Here is a 24,276-nt window from a genome sequence, read left to right on the forward strand (position 1 = left end):
GTGCTTGAGTCATTTCTCACCCCCTGTCTACTTCCCTTTTGTAGTTTGTAGATTAAGACATGCACCCTCACATTCCGATTCTGGGGCCATGCCTTCGTTCTGCCACCATGGATGGACTCTAACCCTCTGGAACCATAAGCCCACATAAACCTTTTTCTTCTGTGGGTTGCTTTGGTATTTTATCACAGTAATAGGAAAGTAACTGATAGGACATGCCGTGTTCGAGTCCTCAGTGGCTCTTAACAGGTCTTAACAGGACAGAAACACACTTGAATTAAGAATAAGGTGAGGGGAAAGGGTTCCCCGTGTGCACAGAAACAAGATGCTTGCAGAATCTGCCTCCGGGACCTCCAAGTACGTTCATGGAAACATGCTGGGTGTCAACTAGGCCTCTAGTCAGCCTGAAAATCTCAGAGACTTATATTGAGTCACCTTCCTCATCGATTAGATGGATAAGGCGGGTCTATGGTCACATTCTCCCCACAGGGACATTTACAGACAAGGGAAAAAAAAAAAAAAAAAAAGATCACTTAAAGTAAAAACTGGCTATAAATGTAGGAGCTCATTTCTAGTTTTTTTTTTTTTTTGCAAACATGTTGACATATGTTTGAAATACATATCTTCATATATGAGATCCACATAATGTGAAATATGAATATTAAATGAGCATATTACATGTGTGAAGTGGCAATAAATACACACCCATGGTTATATACCACACACAAACATACACACACACACACACACACAAGCACTACTCTTCCACTGTAGGTAGGGTGTGGTAGGGTGTGTGTATATCTGTATGCCCATGATGTAAAATAGCTGGGGTTTTTTTTTTTTTTTTAAGTTTTCTTCTTGCTTATCTGAATCTTGTAACTTGTACTATGAGTATTTGTAAGAGTGGAAGCTCTCCCTCTTTCTCTCAGACAGATCTATAACTGGGAGCAGGACAAAGGAGCTAGATGGTGCCGCAAAGCTTCTGCACGGCCTCTTACTCTCTTGATCCTCGGATGCCACCCAACAACTGGGACGATAGCGCATGCAGAATAGCACTGGCTTAGCAGCTATTGTTTGTAGCACACTTATCTTGGGCTAGCCTGTGGTACTTCCATCCTCTTCACTGGTGTTGGTGTACTGGGTAGATAGCCAGCATGAGGCGGGTATGTCCCAGTGATAGGCTGGGAGAGCAAGATGCTCTATTAGAATCAGAAGCCACAGCCTGTACTCCGCTCTACACAGCAATCCGATTCTCCTCACAACCACAGAACCCAGCCAGGTATTGCTTCTAGAGATTCTTGGTGGGGACAGGATGTGGATTCAATGGCCTGGGAAAGAACAGAGGGCTTGCGGATAGAAAAAGCAGTGGCCTGGCAAAGGATGGCGACTATGGACTAGCCCCAGCCAGCAGCCCCGGGTGGTAGGTATATCCATACCAGCCAAGGTGAACATCTGGACACTAATGTCCCTGCATGACTGGGCTTCAGGGTAGCCAGGGCTGGGAAGCCACAAAGACAGAAAGCAGCCACCAGGGCCCTGGAACCAATACCCCACCTTGCATGATTGGCCAGTTTGTTTGGCTGCCTGTCAAGACCTTTACAGGGTTAATGAAGCAGGCTTGGAGACTAGGCTGGACAAGCCTGCCTGAAAGTGAGATGGCTAAACAAAAGGAAGCCACTGTGGGCTAATCTGATAGGTGGAAGCCAGCAAAGAGCAAACCTTTTGGGTTTTTTTGTTTGTATTGATTGATTGTTGTTGTTGTTGTTGTTAAGCAGTGCCTCTGGGTACCCAGGGTAGATTTGAACTCTCTATAGAGCAGGGGATGAACTTCTGATCCTTCTACCCCTATTTCCTGAATTCCGGGTTTATAGGCATGTGTTAGCACCTGGGTTTTTATTTGTTTTGTTTTGTTTGTTTGTTTGTTTTATATGGTGCAGGGGATGAAATCCAGGGTTTCCTGTATGAATCTAAACTGAGCTACATCCTCCATCTAAGAGCAGACTTGTTTGCAAGGCATTTAGGGAACTCTGGTAGGTGTCTATGCATTTCAGAAATTCCCTCACACGGGTCTTTTTCCATCCTGTGTAACTTCAATACCCACAGTAGCACCAGGGCCCAGCCAGGAGCCTGAACAACAGGGCCCTGCTGGCCTAGTTCCCCTGAGACATCCCTATCAGGAACAGGTAGGTAGAGCTGGATGTCCATCAAGGATAAAAACGAGGAAGAGTCTTGTTCTATGACACAAAAGTTAAACAAAGTATCTCCCGTCACGATGCCACCAATAGGATATGACCCTGCAGGTGACTTTACTCTCAGCAGTTTGTGTACTTAAGTCAAGGACATCATGTATTGGTAGGTAGGATAAAGTGACAAGTTAATAGTTGTCTGAGGCCAAGTGTTCCTCTAGCAACAATCTTCTGGCCCCCAGGGGAATGATTCCCAGGTACCCTGGAGTTGAGTACTCCTTAGTTACTATGAATCATGAAACACGGATCCTGCTATGTCCTAACTCCCACCTGAAGAGTGCCACCGTCAGGAGTCACATGAAACAGATGGCACAAGACCATCAGAACCCAGATTCAAGGTACTTAGAGCTGGCTCTTTTGCCAGTATGGGGGCTGAAGAGGCGGCTCAGCAGTTGAGAGTACATGTTGGTCTTGCAGAGGACTGGGTTTCAGCCTATGCAGTGGTCACTACCATTTATAACTCAGTACCAGGGGATCCGCCTTCCTCTTCTGACCTCCCTGGCTATGACGTATGCACACAGTGTACATACAAGCATGTAGGCAATAGATTTCATATAGTAAAAACATCTTCAAAATAAATAAATGCAAAGTAATAACTCACACCCCCCCCCAGGATTTTACTTCGTCTTGGAGATGAGAATCACCTTAGTGGAACTACAGGAACCATACAACAGCTTGTAGAAGGGACACAACATGTAGCTATTGGAGAGCTCAAAGGGAAGAATAAAGCAGAGAGAGGGGAGTGGACGACAAGAATTGAGGCTCGGAACACAGAGCTGGAGACGGTCTGGATCCCACGGTAGTCATATTAGCTCCTCCTTGGTCCAGAGACAGGGCCAAGCACAGACCTAGGCCTCATGTTATGCCTGAGGGCCTTGTCAGAAGATCTGCCAAGTCTTTCTCTCTGTCCAACAACCCCAAGCTCAGAGTTGAAGGAGATTCTAAGAAAGAGGTTGACTTTGGAGCTTGCCAGGCCTTAGAACTACAGAAGGCTGCCAGCTACTGGTGCCCACCTGGGCCAGAAAGTGGCTGCTCCTTCCCCTCCACAGCCTGTCCTGGCGTATTAGGTCTCAGAATGAGGCAGATGGCAGAATAGGAAAAACAAACAAACAAATCGAAACAACAAAAACCACAGAGATGGAGACAGATACTCCTAAGAGGATCAACGGAACATGAGACAAGGAATGGCAGGGGTCATTTCAGGTTTATTGTACCATTCTCAACAACAGAATCAGAAACTAGGCTAGACTTCAAAAGCAGAGACTAACACTCTTTTCCTGACTCAGGACTTCTTGTAAGGGACTGATGGAGTGACCGACTCTAGCCCTTGGGCTTTGGTTGCCCAGTCTGTAAAATAGGCTATCGACAATGTGCCAGTCACGGCATTTGGCTCATGTAAGAGTAAAAGCTTGCCAGCTACCAAGTACTCAGCATGTTGATGGCTGCCATGTTGCTTTATCAAGGAGGAGGCTCTCAGAACTAGGCCCTTGCCTGGTTCAAACAGGAAGGGGGTTCCATTGAGACTCTGGGTGTGTTTCCATTATTCATGGAGCTGGTGGGTTGCAGTTCAGTTAGTAGAATGCTCGCCGTCAGGTCTGAAGTCTTAGATTAGATCCTCTGTACCACTTTTAAAAAATACGATAAAGCAGCCAGCAGCGCAGCCCCGGCTCCCGCGGATCTGCCTCTTGCTTCAACAGTGTTTGAACAGAGCAGACCCGGGCACGCCCTCCGTTAGCTGGGTCCCTGCAGCTTCTGGCCGGTCTCTCCAGTCGCAGCCTCCGGGACCATCTCCTCGCCCCGCGGCTCCTAGGACCAGCCAGCTCCGTCTGCACACAGCGCCTCAGCCATGACCTCCCAGGTTTGTCAGAACTACTCTACCGAAGTGGAGGCTGCTGTGAAGGGCCTGGTGAACCTGCACCTGCGGGCCTCCTACGACTACCTCTCTCTGGGCTACTATTTTGATCGGGATAACGTGGCTCTGGGGGGTGTAGGCCACTTCTTCCGCGAATTGGCCGAGGAGAAGCGCGAGGGTGCCGAGAGACTCCTCAAGTTTCAGAACGACCACGGGGGCCGCACACTCTTCCAGGATGTGCAGAAGCCATCTCAAGATGAGTGGGGTAAAACCCAGGAGGCCATGGAAGCTGCCTCGGCCCTGGAGAAGAACCTGAACCAGGCCCTCTTGGGTCTTCATTCCCTGGGATCTGGTTGCACAGACCCTCATCTCTGTAATTTCCTGGAGAACCACTTCCTGGATGAGAAGGTGAAGCTCATCAAGAAGATGGGCAACCACCTGACCAACATCCGTAGGTTGGCTGGGCCCCAGCCAACGCAGACTGGCGTGCCCCAGCCATCTCTGGGCGAGTATCTCTTTGAGCGGCTCACTCTCAAGCATGACTAGGAGGCCTCCCCTTCCAAGGGGCTCCCTCCCTCTGCTCTGCACTAGCCAGCCCCAGGCCCCTCACCTGAACTTCTCAAGCCACTAGGCAGCTTTGTAACCGCCCTGAAGCCCCTCTCAGATCTTGGACTAAATAAAAATAAAGCTTTTTGAAACAGAAAAAAAAAAAAAAAAATACGATAAAGCAACGCAAAACCAAAACCACCTGGGAATACCATAGAAGACCAGGTATGGTGGCATTCACCTATAATTGCAGCATTTAAAAAGTGAAATCAAGAATATTATAAATCTAGGGTCACGTAGGACATCAAGCCAGTTTGGGATAGATATTACAAAAAGACTTGTAATATCTATGCAAAAGCAGGCAAAGTGATAGCAGAGGCCCTCAGATGAATTCCAAGGTCTAATAGTGTTTTCAAGACAGGTTTTCAACATGTTGCCTAGGCTAGTTTTGAACCTTGGTCTCCTCACCTCAACGTCCCTGGACACTGGAATGACAAGTGTGTGCCACCATGCCCAGCTTTCCAGTAAGTCCTTCCAGTTTGTCCCAAGTGAATGGTGTGAGATCCTGCACATGGAGAAAATCGCTGTATGTCCTGGTTGGGGATGGGCTCTGTCACTACAATTGAAAGGCACAGTGTCTGTTCTGTAGACAACAGCCATGCCTCCCATCTTCCTCCCCAGGTTACAGGAGGAGGTAATAGGATTTCATCTGTCTACAAGGTAGCTGGGAGAAGGAGATACACAGAGGTGAAGAGGTAGGACCTGAGTGTACCTGTCCCAGTAGCTGGTCCCAGAGATCTGGAATGCCCAAGGCCTAACAGACACATACTGGGTCCTTCCCATGGCCCGCCAAGCAAACACACGATGGTGGCAGATGCCCAAGGCAAGCAGCCAACCAGGACTTCTTCCTGGCTAGTGTGCCAGCAAGAACGGAAGCCTGAGAATGTCCTTGGCGCTGTCCCCGTCCCACTCCAAGCTGGCAGGCAGGAGGAAGAAGTGAGTAGGAGCAGGTGATTGGAACGGGGGCTTTTCTCTTCAGCACTTGTGAGGGTGGGCTGGGCATGTTGCCTTTGAACAGCTCTTGCACCTCATCCTGGCACACATACACTTTCCGATTTTGCTTGGCTTCCCTGAGATGAGAGTACAGTGCATCAGGTATGGAATATCATGTTTTTCTAGTACTTGCATGAAGCTCTACAAACCCACAATGCATTTGAGAACAATTATACAGGCATTTCAGTGGCATCCGTTGGTCTGTAAGGGCTGGGCAATCACACATAGGTAACCTGGTAACATTTAGCAGTCACATCTACCCACCAGGTGGAATTTATGTCTGCATAAAGCCTGTTTATGTTGCTACTATTTTGTTGTAGTTGTTTTGTTTTGTTTTTGAGAAAGGGTTTCTCTGTGTCGCTTTGGCTGTCCTGGATCTTGCTCTGTAAACAAGGCTGTCCTTGAACTCACAGAAGTCCACCTGCCTCTGCCTCCTGAGTGCTGGGATTAAGGAGTGTGCCGCCACTGCCCAGCATGTTGCTACTTTCTTAGCTGTCCTTTCTGATCACCCATTTTAAGTCTCTGAGCTCCTGTGCTTTCCACTTCAAGAGCAATTCCTCCCTGCTGGGTCAAATGAGAAGGGATGAAATATGCTGGTATGGAGCCGTTGCCCCAAGTACATCTACAGCTCCATGTTGTATTCACAAACAGATGTTTGCATCAGCCCATGTAACTTCGAGCAATATAACAAGTGCCTTCATAGGAGCACCCAATCAATCAGTTCGTAAAGACTTACGAACCCTTTAGCTTCAAACATCAGAAGAAGATCTAGCTCTCAATACCCCCTTTGGTATTTTTCATGACCTTGGTCCGGCAAATGACATCTCTACCATTGTGGGCTTGCAAGTGGATGGAGAATTGATGTGATGGAAGTTAGAGACACCCTGAAGGTGGTAGATGGGCAATGTGCCAGACCAATACACAGAGTTCCCTAACTCTCCCTTATAGGACTGCTAAGCAAGGATTTAGTGCAGCAGATAATGCATGTAGTACTATTCAGTTCATGCCCTTGTAGAATTCAAGAGATGTCACTGATATCCCCATTGTATAGATCACTGAAACCATGCTAACAACCAGACTCAGTTAGTCTGTAAATCAAGGCAATCAGGCAGACAGCTTGGATGGGCTTTCACTAGGCTCACACGGAAGTCTGGAAATTGGTTGATGACTGATCTAGTCTGCTGTCACTTAAGATAGACTTCCCTGACTATATTTTACTTCATTAATTACACTTTTAGCATCTGAAAGGTTATCTCAGATACAGCCCATTTTTGGATGCAGCAGAGGTTCAACAGAATTGGAGGTTCTTCTGTCAAAGCTCATCTGGAAACCTTCCACTAACAGCTCATAGAGCAAAGTTTAGGCCTGTGAGTGAGGCTTGCAGAAGATAAGTGGAATGGATGGGTAAGCATTGAGATGGATGCAATCCTGCATCTACTGCACCCACTGAATCCTATTGACCATGCTACACAAAAATGAAGATGCATAAAACTAAAAAAAAAAAAAAAAAAAAGTAACAGAACTAAAACTAAATTTCCAAGTTGGGATTTGAACTTAGATTTATATTAGTTTCCTTTGGATGACTTTTGTCTGTTGGGGGTTGTGTTGTTATTGTTGCTTCTACTCTTCTGTTTTTGCCATTGTTGTTGGTTTGGGTGCTATTGATTAAACCCCAAGACCTGTGTGTACTAAGGATATGACTTAGGGTTGAGCTAATCCTCCAGTCTTGAACTCCGATATTTGATCTGTATGGAGCACATTCCATGCTTGCTGCCATTGCAGAGAGGTAACAATGGAGAGGACCAGCAGAGTAAACTTGATGCCAAACTTGGACTTCACGAGGGGACTGTTGATTTGGATGGCCTGGGTTTGAATAGCTAGGGAAGTACCCACCCGGCTTGGATTGAGAGCTAATATACACCTTGCCATCAACAGCTCTGGTTGCCTATTCAGACTGGAAGCAAATATCACTGAGCTAAGTAGCTGGAATGAGCCAATAGCACTACATGAGAGTGAGGATGAATTAAGCAGTTGTACAGAGAGGAATGCAACTTTCCCTGTGTCTCCAAGCTCCATAAACCCAGGGTAAAGTTCAAACAAAGACTCATGCTAATTGATCCATTTCCACCCCCTTCCTGCCCCCCAAATGCCCTAGCTTTCCTGGGGATGGAGACAGCCTAGCGCGTAGCAAACACTTCACACAGTCTGCAGTGCTGCCAAGCAGAGCTGAGAAAGAAGGGGCCAGGCAGGCATCGGAGCTGATACCCACCCAGCCTCTGACTCAGAGGTTCTGGGCCAGTGCTCAACAATTGATATGTCAATAAGTCCTCCAGGTGACTCCAATGCAGGTGTTTCCCAGGGCACACTGGGAACCCAAGGAAGAGGAAGGAATGCAGTAGTCAAACCACTCTCTGCCCCACAAAGATGAAGTGGGCCCCAAAGCTAGCAATTGTTCCTGTTCCCCTGGGGAAACAGACTGACTCTCTCTATTTCTCTCTCTCTCTCTCTCTCTCCCTCTCTCTCTCTCTATTTCTCTCTCTCTCTCCCTCTCTCCCTCTTCCTCTCTCATACACCCATGCACACACAAACACCCATGCACACACATGCGCACACGCACACTCACACAACAGAGGAAACACAAAAAGTAAGTAGTGACAGGAACTATGCTGTGCATGCTTCACACCGAACACTACTTCACACTCTGGGCACACATAGCCTCATCTGAACTTCACAATAATTTTGGGAGACGGGAGAAATATTTGTGGAGTGTTTTTCAGGTGAGAAATGTAGAATTGGACATGAGCACAGGAAAGTCTTGGTTATATGAAGCTCTAAATCTAGCATGTTGTGGGGCCCAGAAGCAGAGTGTGTAAAGCCAGGGCTCGGGTAGGGGAAGCATTAAATCTGCATGGGGCACTGTTATTTACTATGGGAGGCTGGAGTTTGTTCTGTTGTGTCCTTAAAGATCAGTAGACTCAATCTTTAACCAATGCCTTGGGCAAAGCTGTGGCCTCTCAAGCCTTTCCAATAGGTATGGCTTAGTCACAAGACCGTTCATTTTCATCTCCTGCCTCCTCACGCAGGCTTCTTCAACCCTTTCTACCAAGTCACTCTCCAAGGGAGTTGTCCTCTGTTTTCTGTCTCTTTCCCAAATTCCCGACCAAACTCTTCTGATACAGAACTGAAGCACCCTGGTTGAGAGGTCAAGGGACTGTCCAGAGGCCAGTGCAAAGCCCAGGCCAATATTTGCATTGTCTACTGTGGTGTTCCAGTGCTCACTACCTCAAACATGTGATTCATTCCCTTCATGTCATAACTCTTGGGGATTCGAAGGAAGAAAAAAAAAAGTCAACACCCTGCTGAAAACTGCAGTGGCCATCTTTTCTTAAGGAAGAGGAACTTCCTGTGTAATTATTAAAATTGATGCTGTGGGGGGTGGAGGAGAGCTAAGGAATGGGAAATATGCTGCTTCCCAGCAGAAGGGGTGTCAGGGCCAAGGACATGATGTGCTTTCAAAGCACAGCCCAGGACAGGGATAGCCTGTCAGTCTGTGTCTGGGATTACTGGGGCCACGAACTGGCTCCTGATCGGTAGATGCTCACTGTGGACGTGGCTTCTGAGAACAGGATTGGGCCTCCATCCAGTAGCCTCAGGACAGACTCTGGCAAGACTCCTGAGGATGTAATATGGAAAGATATTTTCCCTTCCCGAATCCACGTCTCCTTAGCTTGGCAAAATAGAAAGAAAATGGACCACATTGTAGCAAAGGATGATAAAAACTCACAAACGGAAAACCCACAGACAAAATTTGAAAGTGCAAAGGGAACATCATAATTTGCCATTCAGGCCCTTGGGAAGATCTTAAGGTGGACTCCGTTGCTGTCCTCTGGTGCTGAGGTAGAAGATGGAGTGGGAGGGCAGAGCATCCCGTGGAAGATGGTGAGACCGTATGGAGATAGGCAGCTCACAGTGTTCAGTTGGGATTCAGTGAGAATTACTGGGTTGCATCATTTCACTTGACATGTCCATGAGACATAGCCATGCTTGCCCCCCTTTTCATTCCTCTCTATCTTGGGTGGGAATGAAGTCTTTCGAAGCCCTGTGGTCATGTGGGTCTCTACAAAGTCTAAAAATAAGCTGCAGTGACAATGACTCTTAGACCAAGAGTCATGAGCTTTCCTTACTTCTGATTAATGAACTAACACAGTGACAGAAGACTGGGGAATAACAGCTTAGTGGACACATGGTTGTAGTTTCTAGAGCAAAAGAGCCTGGGTTTGGACTTGGGCTCTAAGACTAACTTGTACAGCCTTTGGGAAAGCACAATGTGTCAGTTTTCCGTGTTGGTGACAAAAAAGTACCTAACGTCTTAGTAGAGGAACACAGACAAGGAAGGTCCTGACCGCATGGTCAGGACACAGTGAGAGGAGAGAGAAATGAAGAGAGAAACTGAGAGATGGAATAAGGCACTAGGAACCAAATGCAACCTCCGAGAGCACCACATCCTCCAACTAGACCTCACTCCCTAAATTTTCTACCACCTCACAATGCCTATTAAGCTGTGAATGAATCAATAGACTAATCTATTGGTAAGCTAGAACCTTGATGGTGCAACAACCACCAAAGACCCCATATCTTGAATATCACTGCATTGGGCCTATACTTTCTCTTTGAGAGTGTCTGGGGAACCATTATAAATTGAAACCATAACACCCTTTGACCTGGCTTTGCCCCAAGCTCTTCATTCATAAAATGTCAATACTGTGTGACAGTTGTGAAGATTGGCTGAGCTACTACATAGTGATCATATGACTCCCATGCATGTTGGTTACTGTCTTAACAGGATAGCAACTCTATCAGATATAGTAGGACAGTGGCCAATGTTTGCCCCATCTTCAAACATACTGAAAGCTACTTCTACAGAGTATTAAAGCTACTGAGCTTCTTCCTGATGCCCTGAGACATCCACTATAAAGCAGGTCAAAAGCAACCCCATAGAACACTCAGTTGAGAGCTATTGCACCAACTTGTTATACATTTTATACCCAATGTGGCTACAGTAAATAAATTTGATTTCTTACCATTGTGTATCTATTTACTTTGTCTACTTAGGACCCAGTGGCAGATCTAGCTTGCCAGGGCTGGCAGAGCCTAGGCTTTGTCCCAAACAACTCTTTCAGAAGGGGTTTCTCTGTAGCCTTAGCTGTCCTAGAATTCACTCTGTAGACCAGGCTGGCCTCGAACTCACAGAGATCTGCCTGCCTCTGCCTCCAGAGTCCTAGGATTAAAGGTGTGCGCTAACACCCCCAGCCTCTGAACAACTCTCATAATATTCTTAGCCTTGAGGATCTATGTGCATTTTGTATAGCTGCCAAAACACACCAGGCCATTTTGTGGACATGTATGTGAGTTTCTCTGCCCGGGCATCAAAGTTGAGTTTAAAGCACATGTAGGTTTAGCTGTATCAGGAGGCTTAGGAAGAATTCTCCTCTCTGCTGGTTCATGTCTTTGTACAGTGCATTTCCTGAAGTTACAGGATGCAAGGCATAGTCCTTGATTGGCTGTTAGTGACCCTTAGGAGCCAGTAGCCTCTCTCCAGTCCATGAATGCTATCACTCAAATTAAGGAGCCACGCGGAGTTCATCAAATCCCTGATCACATCCCTCCAACTCTTCCTTTTTACTTTCTGTTCCCAACAGAGTAAACTTTCCATTACTGAGGATCTAAGAGATTTCACCTGCTTAACTTAAGACAATCCTTAGCCCAAAGTGATTAGTAACCTTAATGATGCATGCAAAGTCCTGCTACATGTGGCATGTGAAATGTTTTACTCATAAGCTTAAAACACATGAAAAAGGGATGCTCTGGAATAATACTTTTGTACAGTGTGAACATGCATCTTTGCCAAGGTGCCCTCTGATGGGTTTAACAAAGAGCTGAGTGGCCAATAACTAGGCAGGAGAGGATAGGCAAGACATCCTGGGGAAAGAGAAAAACCTAGGAAGAGGAGAGACAGATGGCAATGAGGAATAAGTCAAACATGGGACATGTAACCAAGCCATGTGATAGAACATAGACTAATACAAACAAGTTAAGTTTTAAGAGCTAGTTAGAAAAATGTGTAAGCTAAGGCCAAGCTTTCATAATTAATCAGTCTCTGTGTCATTACTTGTGGACTGGTAGTCTCAATGAGAATGCTTACTATGGGGGTGGGGACCCTTTCTGCCTCCCAGAATATTCTGCTTCTTGACAAGAAATTAAGTAGATGCTATACAATAGCAAAAACGGGTTTGATGGACACTACCACTCACACAAAGAAGAGCAGCAGCACTAAGAAATCACAGAGTGGAGTGGGAAATCCAGGCCAGAGGAATGGTCTAAAGATGTAGCAAAGAGGCTTTCAGGCTGGTGTCAAACATTCTTTGTAGTAAGTGTTAAAACTCAGTGTGGTTGTGGGGATTTTCAGTGTTTTCCTTTATCTTCCATGTACTTAAAAAAGGACTGTAGAGATCCCCCACCCCACTCCTGCCTTGTACCCTCTCCTTTCCCCAGCTCTCTCCCTGAGCTCCAAGTGATCACCTAACTAACTGGTCCCAGCATAGTGGCCCCAAATCTCATATTCACAAGAGGACTGCTCAGTGTTGACTATACTGCCAAGAACTGGACAGCCTGGGCCAGTTCACAGGCTACACCTGCTTCTGCAGGAAAGAACTCTCAGCTGGTTGACCTCAGGACCCATCTGCTACGATCATCAGGGATCACACTTGATTGCCAAGAAGCAGGAGCAATATCTTCCACAGAGCCAGCTCTTTCTTCCCAATGTCAGATCCAAGGAATTTAAGTGGGAGAGAAATAGTGTGGACTCCAGACACCATCATTAACCTCTGGTCCTGAGGATGCAAGAGTCTCTCATTTGTAACTCTCTCCATGACCCGCCTCATCCAGTCCATATAGTTTAGTGCCAAGATACAGGCTCTTCCCAGGGTGCTGGCTTCACACAGTCAGAGGTTCCCCTTAGAAGATTCTCCTTGTTCTACTCCAGCTTTCACTGGTGTTAACTGCTGAAGCGGTGACTTTTTCTACCTGGACCATTTCCCTAGGACTTGCCTCTGTGACAGCTAAGGACAGTAAGCACCCAGAGTATCACTCTAAGTAGCAGTGAGGATTCTGACACATGTGTTAATAAGGATGACACTACACGCAGTGATGAAGGTACCCTCATGTGTAGTGGAGGATTGGGCTCTGCTTGGAGACAGTGGTTTCTAGGAGTCTCATGAGAAAGTGCCACTGTCTTTGTCCCAGCCACTATTGTGGCTAGTGCCTGACATTGTTGCTGAAGATTGCTTAGATGCAGTCTTAGCATATAGACCAGGCTGTCCTCAAACCTCTTAGCTTCTCCCAGGTGTATGCCCACACACCTAACCTATTTCTGAATTCCTGTGGTGAGCTCTATATCCAATATCTTTGCAAATACTCAAAACAGGATTCTGGAAAGAATCTCTATAGCCCATCTACTTGGTTATAGATCGTTACTAACACCCTGTGTACAGCAGGTGATCATGGCTGGTGCCTACCTGGTCCCAGGGCATTCGACTGTAATCTGCCACTCAGTCACATACCAAACCCTCATAGCTGGTGTGGAAAAATGAGGTCCCCAGAGAGAGGGATCTTGTCTGACAGCCTTGGGGAGGATGCCAACAGAAATGAGGCACGTTCATGTTTAATAATTGGGGAGGAGGCAGCTGACTGCGTTAGTTCCACAAGCAACACAATTCCGATCGTCTCATGAATTCGGCAGCAGGAGTCTTGGCATGTGGTAAATCTTATCTAATTTCTGCCACAGTCACTACTTATCCATCTCTTGTGCCTTTGAGGAGGTCCTTTGGATGCAGAGACATACAGACACAAAGTAGGGGACAACAGCATGCTGTGAACCAGATACAAGGATAAAAGACTGAAGACATACCTAGATGTGAGGTCCAGTGAACTTGTACAAATCCTCCATCCGTCCTCTGCCATCCACCCTGCTTTTCTATTCGTAAGCAGGATAATGACCACTGGTCTCAGAGAGCCCCTCTCTGGAGTCTTCTGGCCCTGGAAATACAATGGATGCATCTGTAAGTCTTCTATACTACAACGTGCCAGTCATGTGTGAAGCTTATTCCACTGTAAGTGGTTCAAGGGCAAGGTTTAGTATGACTTCTTGACTCCTCTTTTTTTTATCCCCCCCCCCCACCAGTGCACAAAGGACAACCCATGCAATGTGCCTTGTAACAGTAATGAAGCCAGACGGGAACTAAATGGTGCAAGTGAGAGAAGAGGGGCCGAGCCTCACAGTTTGTCATATACATTTGGGGTGTGGATCCATCCATAATGCTCAAAACGGCTACATGTTCTCAGTGGAACAAGTGCATCCCAAGACCACGGGATGTGTGTGCATATGTATGAGTATTTACATACTATATAATCTCTGAAAACTGCAGGGTCTTAAGGTCTTCAGCAATTTTTTAATTTCACCATAATTTTTTAAAGATCAATCTTTTCTAAATTACTAAGCATCCCTACCTAGTAGTGTCGAAGACCAGTGTTGACAAACTATAGCTTTTCAGGATCAATCTGGCCACCATATGCTTTAGGCTGTGAGCTGAGAATGGTCTCTACATTTAAAAATAGTTGGAAGAAAACTCAAAAGACAAATGGTATTCCGTGACAGGGAAATTATGGGAAATTCAAAATGCCATGCGCAAACCTAAAGCTTTCCTTGGCTCGGAGCCACGCGAGTTTTACAATAGATTCCCTGTGGCTACTTTGTGCTGAGTCAGGAAAGTTGATTGGCCAAGTGGCTGGCAAAACCTGAAATGCCCATCAAGCTCCGAGCCTTACCCAGAAGGTCAACCTGGCTCTAGACAAGCTCATCATATGCACATGCTCTTACAAATTCGCATCTCAGGGAACACTGCAGTGATTCCACTCACATTTAATTACAGTGTAGAGTGTATGTCTGAATCTGGAGACTGGGTCTCTTGTATGCACATCCCCCTCAAACTCATGTTTGGGCTAGGATTACAGGCATGTATCACCACATCCAGATGACACTGATGTGGTGCTAGGGCTCTCTCTCACTAGGCAAGGACTCTACCAAACGAGCAATGTTCTCGTCTTCCCATTACAGACGATTCATCCACTCTTTTCAAACGCACTTGTAATTATCCAGTCCTTGGTGTTTACTGACAGAGCAGTGACAATTTCAAGCCACTGAACATGCATTCTTGGAGTTCAAAATGAACCAGGTTCGTTGCTCTGATTCTATTTGTTAGCCTTTAAACAAGAATCTTCGTCACCATCTGTTGAAGAACACCTTCTTCCCCTGTGTTTTAATGGTGTTGGATGTACTTAGGCTACAATGTGCTTCACAAAGAAAGTAAGAGTTAGAGACGCCTCTCCAGACAGCAATTCTACTGCTGTTTGGCATGGGTTCAATGCTAGTGAATGCGGTACATAAAACACAGCACCTTGAACAGATACACACCAAACAAGGTTATGTGTGGAAGAGTTGACGAGAACATTGGTCAGAGGCTACCAGGAACAGAATTCTACTGTGTCTGGGGCAATGCTTTCCGACTGGCTAACTCAGCGTGTGCATCCCTTTATAAGGCATAACAGTAACAAACAAGAATAATTAACTATACGTTCTTTCATTATTCATCCTACAAATACCACCACCTCTGCCTCTGCCAAACAATGAGTTCCTTGGAACCACTCTGACTTATTCATATCTTTACCTATTAAAAAAGAAGTCCCTTCATGAACCTTGTGATGAGTCCAGAAGAAATGCAACACGGAGCCCATGCCAGCATTCCCATGCTATGTGGGCTAATATGGTCTCTGAGCCTCTTGTCCTTTGTTGCCTTGGGGATCATTACAGACTGGATATCATTAAAGGTGCTGATGGGATGGAGATAAATCCATACATGCCACTACGTTGCCCTTGGCCCCCAGGGTGTATTGTAAATTCTTTAGTTATTTAAAGAAATTCCCAAAGAAATGACACCCCTTTGTGCTGCAGGGAACTGTCACTGTGTCTGAATATACTCATGACCAAAGATCCCTTCCTGACATTGAGACCAAACTGTCCTGAAGATGCTATACAGATGCTGCTCGGTTTATTAATGTCCTTAATAAGAACAGGGACAAGTGTCATCATAAGCCTGTAAGAGCCATCATGAAACAGTCAACAATTTTTGGTAAAGCACTGATAAGCCCAGAAGATTTACCTCTCCCAAATACCACCCAAAGTATTAAAAACAAAAAACAACAAAAAAAAAAGCACCAATTTAGGAGTTTATAATTAGTTGCATGCACAAAATTAATAACCTTATAATATGAATGTGTATCGTAAAAAATCTAGAGGGGAAATCCACTATCAAAGTGGATTCTGCAGTTTGCAGAATATGCCACAACAGGGTGTATTCACAACCTAACCTCATTTATTCTTCTGTAACATGAAAAGGGAAGATATGTATGATAGTAAATGTCTACAATCCAACTCTACCTCTATCACCTTTAATTCTGGAACTCTTTCAGTGTTTATCCTTTAGAAGGGAAGTGATTATATGCTACTTTCAGGATGAAGTATTTAAAAAGTAGGTATGAAGTTCTATATACCAATAAATTTGATAGTTGCAAGAAATTGGAGAATTCTTTAATACACACACTTTTTTTGATTGAATCTCAATGAAACAGAAATCCTGAGCAAACTAATGATGAATAATGAGACTGAGTTCATAGTAAAAAGTCTTCCAAAGAAAGGCCAATGATCGGATGGCTACATCATTGAAAGCTCCCCAAAATGGAAAGAACTACTACCAGTTCTTCTGAATTTATTCCCCTTTGTAAAAACTAAAAACAAAAAAGAAGAGGGGATTCCTCCACCTTGAAAGGCCTCTTTATACTAGCTAAAATTAACAAATACATAAACACACCTATAGGCCAATACCTTGAAGCACATAGATGGAAAAAACCAGCAGCAAACTACACAGAACATTAAAGATTATCAAGTAAGATTCATTACAGTAAAGCAAGGATGGAGATTCAATAAATGTGAGACAGCACATCCAATGAAGGAAAGCTAAAACTCATGGTCATGTCAACACAGGAAAGGTACTCAATGAAATCCAACAGAACTTCACATTAGAACTTGGACCATTAAGCATAGCATGTACCGAGCACAACAAAGGCGGTGTATAATAAGCCAACCATTAAAGTAATACAAAGACGAAAAGCCAAACACTCTGTAACGTCTGAGAAAAGACAAGGGCATCCACATGCACTACTTGTATCTGACATGGTACTGTGAGTCCCAGAAAGAGCAATGAGACAAAAACAAGAGATGGGAGTCCAGGACTGGGGAAAACCCAGCTGGTAGAACACAGACTTTTCATGTACAAGGCTCTGTCTTTTCCAGCACTAGAAAATAACAACAATAACAATGATAATAGTAATAAAGTTATGAAAGACAAAGTAAGCGTTTTATTATTTGTAGATGGCATGACCCATATATAGAAATGCCCAAAGACTGAACTGAAAATGATTAGAAAAAAGAAGAAAATGAAGAAGCTGCAGGATACAATACCAATATATAAACCTATAGCGAATTATGTGAAAAAAGCAATCCAACTTACAGTAGCAAATAAACAAAATGAAAAATAAAAAAGAAACATCAAACACACACATGCACACACTCTCCAGAATTCATGTACACAAAGAGAAAGAAAAAGATAAAGTTCGTGCATGGGAAGAATCAACATTGCTGAAATGTTAATCCAACCCACAGATTGAATTCCTTCCTGGTAACATCTCAGTGGCATTCTTCACAGAATTAGAAAACAATGTTAAAATTTGCACAAAAATCTCCCAAAGTCAAAACCATCTTGAACAAAAAGCACAAATCGGGGAGGGGGGGCATTACACTTGAGTTCAAAGTCTACTACAAAGCCATAATAATAAAGATATCCTGAGAGGGGTACAAAAACAGGTATGTGCATCAAGGGAAAAGAACAGGGACCCACATGTAAATGCACACATCTTCAGTCTGATGGTTTTTGTTTGGTTGGTTGGTTGGGTTTTTAGACCAAATCTCACTTTGCCACCATGAAACTTACTATGTAGCCCAAGCTGGCCTCAAACTGATGGTAATTCTCCTGTCCCATCCTCCGAAAGATGACAGGTAGGTACCACCATCCCTGACCAGTGGACTGATTGTAACAATGGTACAAGAGTAGAGATCTCTCACTGGTAGGGGAAAAGATAACATTCTCAATAAATGGGAAAGTTGTTAGTCAGGAGAAAAAACTAGACTGCTATCTCTTACCACTTACCAGTTATAAAAATCATTTCAAAATGGACCATAGGCTCAAATATAGGATAAAATTGTAAGATTTAAAAGAAATCCATTAGGGTATTAGAAAGAACAAAGGTTATTTTTGATACAACCACAAAAACAAAACAAATAATCAACAAAAAAAAGTAAAATGCAAAATCAAATATAGACAAATGAGATTATGTTAAACCAAAATCACAAGGGAAACTACCACCAAAATAAAGAGACAACCCACAAAATGAGGGGAAATGTTTGCAAACTAGGCATCTGATAATGTAAACACAGGCAGAATAAAGAGCATCAAAGACACAATGGCAAATGATAATTAATCCAATTTGGAAATGAGAAGTCAACATCTCCCCGCTTCTAAGAAAAACAGAAATAGTCAACACAAAAACCTTTCCATCTTCACTAAAGACCAGCAAATGCAAACCAAAGTCACACTGAAATGCGATCTGATCTCACTCTAATCATTGTCAGAAAAAAAAAAAAAAAAAAAAGGAAAGCTCAATGACATCAGGAATATTGAGGAAGAGATTCTACCAACCTGCCCCCCACTCCCCCCCCCCCACCGCCCGGCACAATATCAGTCTGAATGTAAACTAGCATAGACATTATGGAAAACAGATTGGAGGCTTCTCAAAGTGCTAAGTATAGAACAACTATATGATCCAACAGCCTTACTACTGGGTATGTGTGCAAACAAAACGCATTCCGCGTGTGGAACATACATCAACATGCCCGTGTTTATTGCAGTGCTATGTTTACAATAGTGGCAGACAGGAAAGCCTACATGTCCATCGCACGATGAGTGCAAGAAGAAAATGTGGCATGCCTGCTCGGTGTGATACTAATCAGGCACAACAGCAGGAAAACCCACAGAGACAGGAACTCTGCTTTCTTGTGCCGATGAAAGTAGAGGACACTGCTCATCACAATAGGGGACGGAAACCAGGCATGCGGGATGGGAGATGTCATTCTGTATATGTTTCTCATACTGGTTAATGAATAAAGCACTGTTGGCCAATAGGAAAGCAAGATAGGCAGGACTAGGAGATGAGGAGGAAAGAGGAAGTAGGAAGGAGGAGTCAAGATGGAGAGTCTGGAGAGAACAGAACCGCCATTCCTTCGCTCTCGGTAAGAGCACGTGGAAATACATAGAAATGGGTTAATAATTAAGATAGAGCTAGCCGATAAAAAACTAGTAACTGGCCAACAGGATTATATCAAATACAGAGTCTCTCTGTGTTAATTGGGGCTGGTGCGGCGGCAGGACAAGACCAGGTGGCAGCAAGCGGAAAAACCATACTCTTTACAAATGGTGCCCACGTGGCTAATAAGAACTTTCACTTAAAATTTAACAAAAGCTTAAAAAAAGGGTTTTAGAAACAAAAGAACAGAGACAAGCAAGATTTCTTGGTAGCAACATTTTTCTCGGTTGTACTCTGCTTTGCGAGAGACAAGCAGATATTCACGCGGCTCCTTTAAGGGAATATTCCTGACTCAGCATAAGCGGCAAAAAACCACACGGCTTTTAAAAAAAGCTCTGCTAACAATTTATTGGTGTGCATGAGAGATGGTGATGGCAGTGACCACATCTCCAAGCCGGCAGCATGCTTGGAGATGGCAGCGCAGACCAAGGTGGTGAGCACAGCTTTCAGTGCTGGCGGTAAAAGTACCCGCTGCTGCCATCTTTGATAAACAGTGGCTGACATAGCTATGATTTTCATTTTAGCAATGTTGTTGTTTAACAGATAAAGACTCGTGGCTGTAAAAAGATAAAGATTTACAGTAAAGACAGATTCATATTAAGAAAAACCTCTAAAGGTTTACAGTGTGTTTTAAAATATACGTAGACATGGAAAAAAAAATAAAATGATTTTAAAAAGACAAAGAGGAACTGGGTGTTGTGGCACACGCCTTTAATCCCAGCACTCAGGAGACAGAGGCAAGCAGATCTCTGATTCCAAGTAAACCTGGTATGCAGAGTAAATTCCAGGACAGATAAGAGTTACAGAGAAACCCTGTCTCAAAAAATAAAAAATAAAAAGTAAAAGAAACAGAGTAATAATAAAGCCAGGTAAAGATGAAAAGCTCAGAGAGAATCTGGTTACTGTATGGTGTCATATTGTCTTTGTATCTTTTGACTGCTGAGGAAATAACAACTGTTAAAACAAATGGTGCTGGATCAATCCAATTTATATATTTTAAAAATGCTTTGACTCAAAAATTTAAGTTTGAGGATAAGTTACTAGGGAGAAGGATTTCTATTTTTGTTTCCACAGAAAATAAAAAGCTGTGGATTCCTTCCAGACTAATGTGGTTTGATCAAGCCAGACCACCTGAAACAGAGTACCAGGTGATCTAACATTCAAAACAGCTTGGACAAAGTAGCCTTACAGACTACAACCAGGATTTCTGTGTTTTCCTAGGATTCCCCCATGACAGCTCCCTTTACCAGCAGGAAGTAGTTTGGAAAGAACAATGCCCAAATTCCCAAATATTGTTTATAAATGTTTGTTTTCATTTAAATGGACTTGGTTATAAATGGTTAATGATCACAACCAATATCCTTTTAAAGGTAAAAAGGGAATTATGGTATAGATATGAATACTTTGTTTGGGAATGGATTTTCATTTATTGATACAATTTAAGGTCAATTTTGTGATATGTATATTTCTCCTCTTGTTTAGGTATTGTTTTTATAGCTCATTTAGAAATGTAATGTATAATTCAATACAGATTATAGATAGTACCTATGATAGTCAGATATTATAGCTAAGTTAGTTAAGATTTCTAGATATACACACATGTATTTGAGATGGATAGGCATTCTTCAAACCTTTCAAAGACCTACAGAATATGGCATTTAAAATGTTTTAGGGTTTTTCTTGACAATGAGACATAATTGTTCCTGGCAACACCACCTGCATCAGAATGGAAGATGGACATCGAAGAAATGCGTTATAAAGTTACTTCCAATATGGCAAGACTAGCTATTTGAACAAGGTACTGCTCTTGTCTGAACTGTTTGACTTTATGCTGTATAAACTGGACATGCAGGACCCACAGAAAAGTGACTGCTGATTCAAGATGGACATTGCTACAGAGTTCCTGCTTCATTGAAGAGTCTGCCAGACAGTATGTAAGACACAGATAAAAGTGACTGACAAACTGCCAATACAAGAAGACAGTTTAAAGTTTATTGCTTTGTTGAAGAGTCTGCCAGACACACTATGGACTATGGGCTGAAGATGGAAGATTACAAATGAATTTTGGGTGACCAGACAGTGAGTTGTCTCTGTCATTTCTAGAGTTTATATATTATCCTTCTGGTCTTTGATGGAGTTGAAGACAGATAGTTATGATTATAGTTTTCTTTAGTTAAGCTTAAAGATAAGTTACATATAGGACTTTAGACTCACAAATATAGGATAGATGATAGAATAGTTTCTTTTAATCTTACTAAATGTTAATGGACTAAATATTGTTAACTGTGATTCTTACTTGATAACTGTTGTGTTATATATTTTGCTATGTTAAGGTTAAAACCCTTCTTTTAGACAGAAAAGAGGACATGATGGGAGATGTCATTCTGTATATGTTTCTCATACTGGTTAATGAATAAAGCACTGTTGGCCAATAGGAAAGCAAGATAGGCAGGACTAGGAGATGAGGAGGAAAGAGGAAGTAGGAAGGAGGAGTCAAGATGGAGAGTCTGGAGAGAACAGAACCGCCATTCCTCCACTCTCGGTAAGAGCACGTGGAAATACATAGAAATGGGTTAATAAGTAACCCATAGAGCTAGCCGATAAAAAACTAGTAACAGGCCAACAGGATTATATCAAATACAGAGTCTCTCTGTGTTAATTGGGGCTGGCGCGGCGGCGGGACAAGACCAGGTGGCAGGAGGAAAAACCATACTCGTTACACAGGCGGAGGCAAGTGCTGTAAGAGGTTCACTCATAGGTTGAATTGGAAAAGGTTGACCTCAGAATCTGAGAGTAGAGTGGCACACCAGAGGATGGAGTGGGAAGAGGAGGAGGAAGTCTTGGCGGGAGGCACTGGACTACAGTTGTTGCTATGGCACAGCATGAAGAGTACAGATAATACAAACAACAAAGTAACAATAATAGTAGCAGCATACTGCCTATTTCAAAAAGCTAGAAAGATACTGTTTTCAATGTTTACTCTCTTTTTTAAAAAAAATAATAAATGGGACCATTGGGTAAAGGTGCTTGTCACCAAGCCAGACAAGCTGACTGAGGTACCCAGAACCCACAGGAGAGTGGCATGCACACGTGCGCGTACACACACATGCATATATTCACACAAGATGGGTAAATAAAATTAAAAGAAATGGTAGATGATCTTGTCAATAGAATTGTTTGCCTGATTGAAGCATTATGCCATGGTTACTATATCTAAGCATTGTGTGACACACCCTTAGTGATGTCCTGCTTTACATATTAGTCTTTTAAAAGCTTTATGAAAGTAACTGGGTAGCCCTTCTCTACTGGCCCTTTCTCCCTCTGCCAGGTGGGTGAATTTCAAGGTCCTAGGGATGGCAGGATGATGGCTTCCAAGGTTCTGCATGGAGAACAGTGACCTGCTCACCAGCAACACCTTGCTTAGACTATTATGTAGGAAAGAAGGTCATTATAAGTTAAATACTGAGGTTTACTTAGTGTAGAATCTACAGTCCTTGTAACTAAAATATCCACTTTCCCTTTCCTTCTTTAGATGAGGAAACCAAGCTCGGCACAATCAATTAATGGTAACAAGAAAACATTGCTAGAAATGTGTCGCTGCTTATCAGTTTCCTGGAAAGTTTGCAGAGTCAATGATCTTTGCAGAAGGCCCACACCTGCTGGCATGCCAAGAAGCTAAAGCGCTCACAGAGTCCAGAAGGAGGACTCAGGGCAAAGTATCCTGAAAAGAAAAAGGCAACCTATTGGTGTTCCGGTCCCCATCTCTTGGCCTGCCCGGTCCATCTGGAATCCCATTATCCGTGGTCAAAGAAATTCTCAAAGGTTTCTTAATACATTCAATTTAAAAAAAAAAAATATTTTTCTGTTTGCAGTGTTTGTATTCATGTGTGTGCATGGCATATGTGTTCATGTGTATGTGGAAGCCAGGGGCTATAATCAAGAGTGTTCCTCAACCACTTTCTACCCTATTTATTTGCATAGTCTCTCTCTTGTTGAATCTAGAGTTCATTGATTTGATTACATTGGCTGGCCAGCCAGACACAAAAGTTCTACCGTCTACATGGCCCAAGCACTAGCCCTTCATGCCACCTCCCAACCCCCTCGTTACTTCGTTACTTGGTTAAATGGCTAAGAAGGCCACCCCCACCCTCATTTGCGTTCTCTGTTCAGTCATTATCAGCACCACCCACAACCCACAACCAGACATGGCCATGCTACTTCACAGAAGCGAAAGAACTTATCAGAAACAACTACTTGATTTGACAGTAAGGACAGATATGAAGAGAGGGACGTTTCACAAAACCCTCCTACTTCCCTGCTTCAAATTAGTCAGCTTCTAGAAACAAGAGTCTGAGGATATCACAAAACAATGAGTTTCTTGGGCAACTCCAAAGCATGGGTGTTTACTCAGCACCCACCCAGAATGTGAACCCACTCAACCAAGACCTTTTGTTTTCCTTTGAAACGGGGCCTCCCTATGTAGCTCTGGCTGTCCTGGAACTCATTACATAGACTGCTCTCAAACTCACCTGCCTCTGCCTTCACAGAGCTGGGATAAAAGGCATGTACCACAGGCCTGGCTTTCCATCAGGGACTCTAAAATACGGCATAAAGAAGACAACCTCTGAGAGGAAATCTCCATGCTGTGTCCAGCCGTATTCTGTGGATGTCTGTGTGCCCTGTTGGTTTAGACAGTGCAATGGGTCTTGAGAGGTATAGGTAAGAAGGACACAGCTCTTCCCCCTTGGAAACACAATTTGGCGTTAACTTCAGGATCAGACACGTTCCTGAAGGCTCCGGGGACCACTGGATCACTACTGGTCACTGACTCAACTATTGGTGCAGCTAAGCCAGCCTGTCTTCAGTCATGGCTCTACATTTCCCAGAAGACTATGAAAGAGTACAAGGGGCTGCTCATTGGCAGGGCTGCAGTGCTTAACGGAGTTTCAGGATGTGTTGACTTACACTGAGTTGAGTCAAATGAGTGAGTGA

The 24,276-nt window shown here is 43.8% G+C and overlaps 1 protein-coding gene across 1 annotated transcript; it reads left to right on the top strand.

The window, feature by feature from the left end:
- Positions 1-4,089: 4,089 nt before the first annotated feature.
- Positions 4,090-4,677, top strand: LOC127235276 (ferritin light chain 1). The gene has a single exon (XM_051202505.1). It carries the CDS (start codon positions 4,090-4,092, stop codon positions 4,639-4,641), a length of 552 nt encoding a protein of 183 aa, XP_051058462.1. The 3' UTR covers positions 4,642-4,677.
- The last annotated feature ends 19,599 nt before the right edge of the window (positions 4,678-24,276 follow it).

The sequence above is a fragment of the Phodopus roborovskii genome, unplaced genomic scaffold, assembly GCF_943737965.1.
Source record: "Phodopus roborovskii unplaced genomic scaffold, PHOROB, whole genome shotgun sequence".
Taxonomy (NCBI): Eukaryota; Metazoa; Chordata; class Mammalia; order Rodentia; family Cricetidae; genus Phodopus; species Phodopus roborovskii.

What these genes read in the sequence shown, in the direction of transcription:
- LOC127235276 (XM_051202505.1), top strand. Translation starts at nt 4,090, where the DNA reads ATGACCTCCCAGGTTTGTCAGAACTACTCTACCGAAGTGGAGGCTGCT.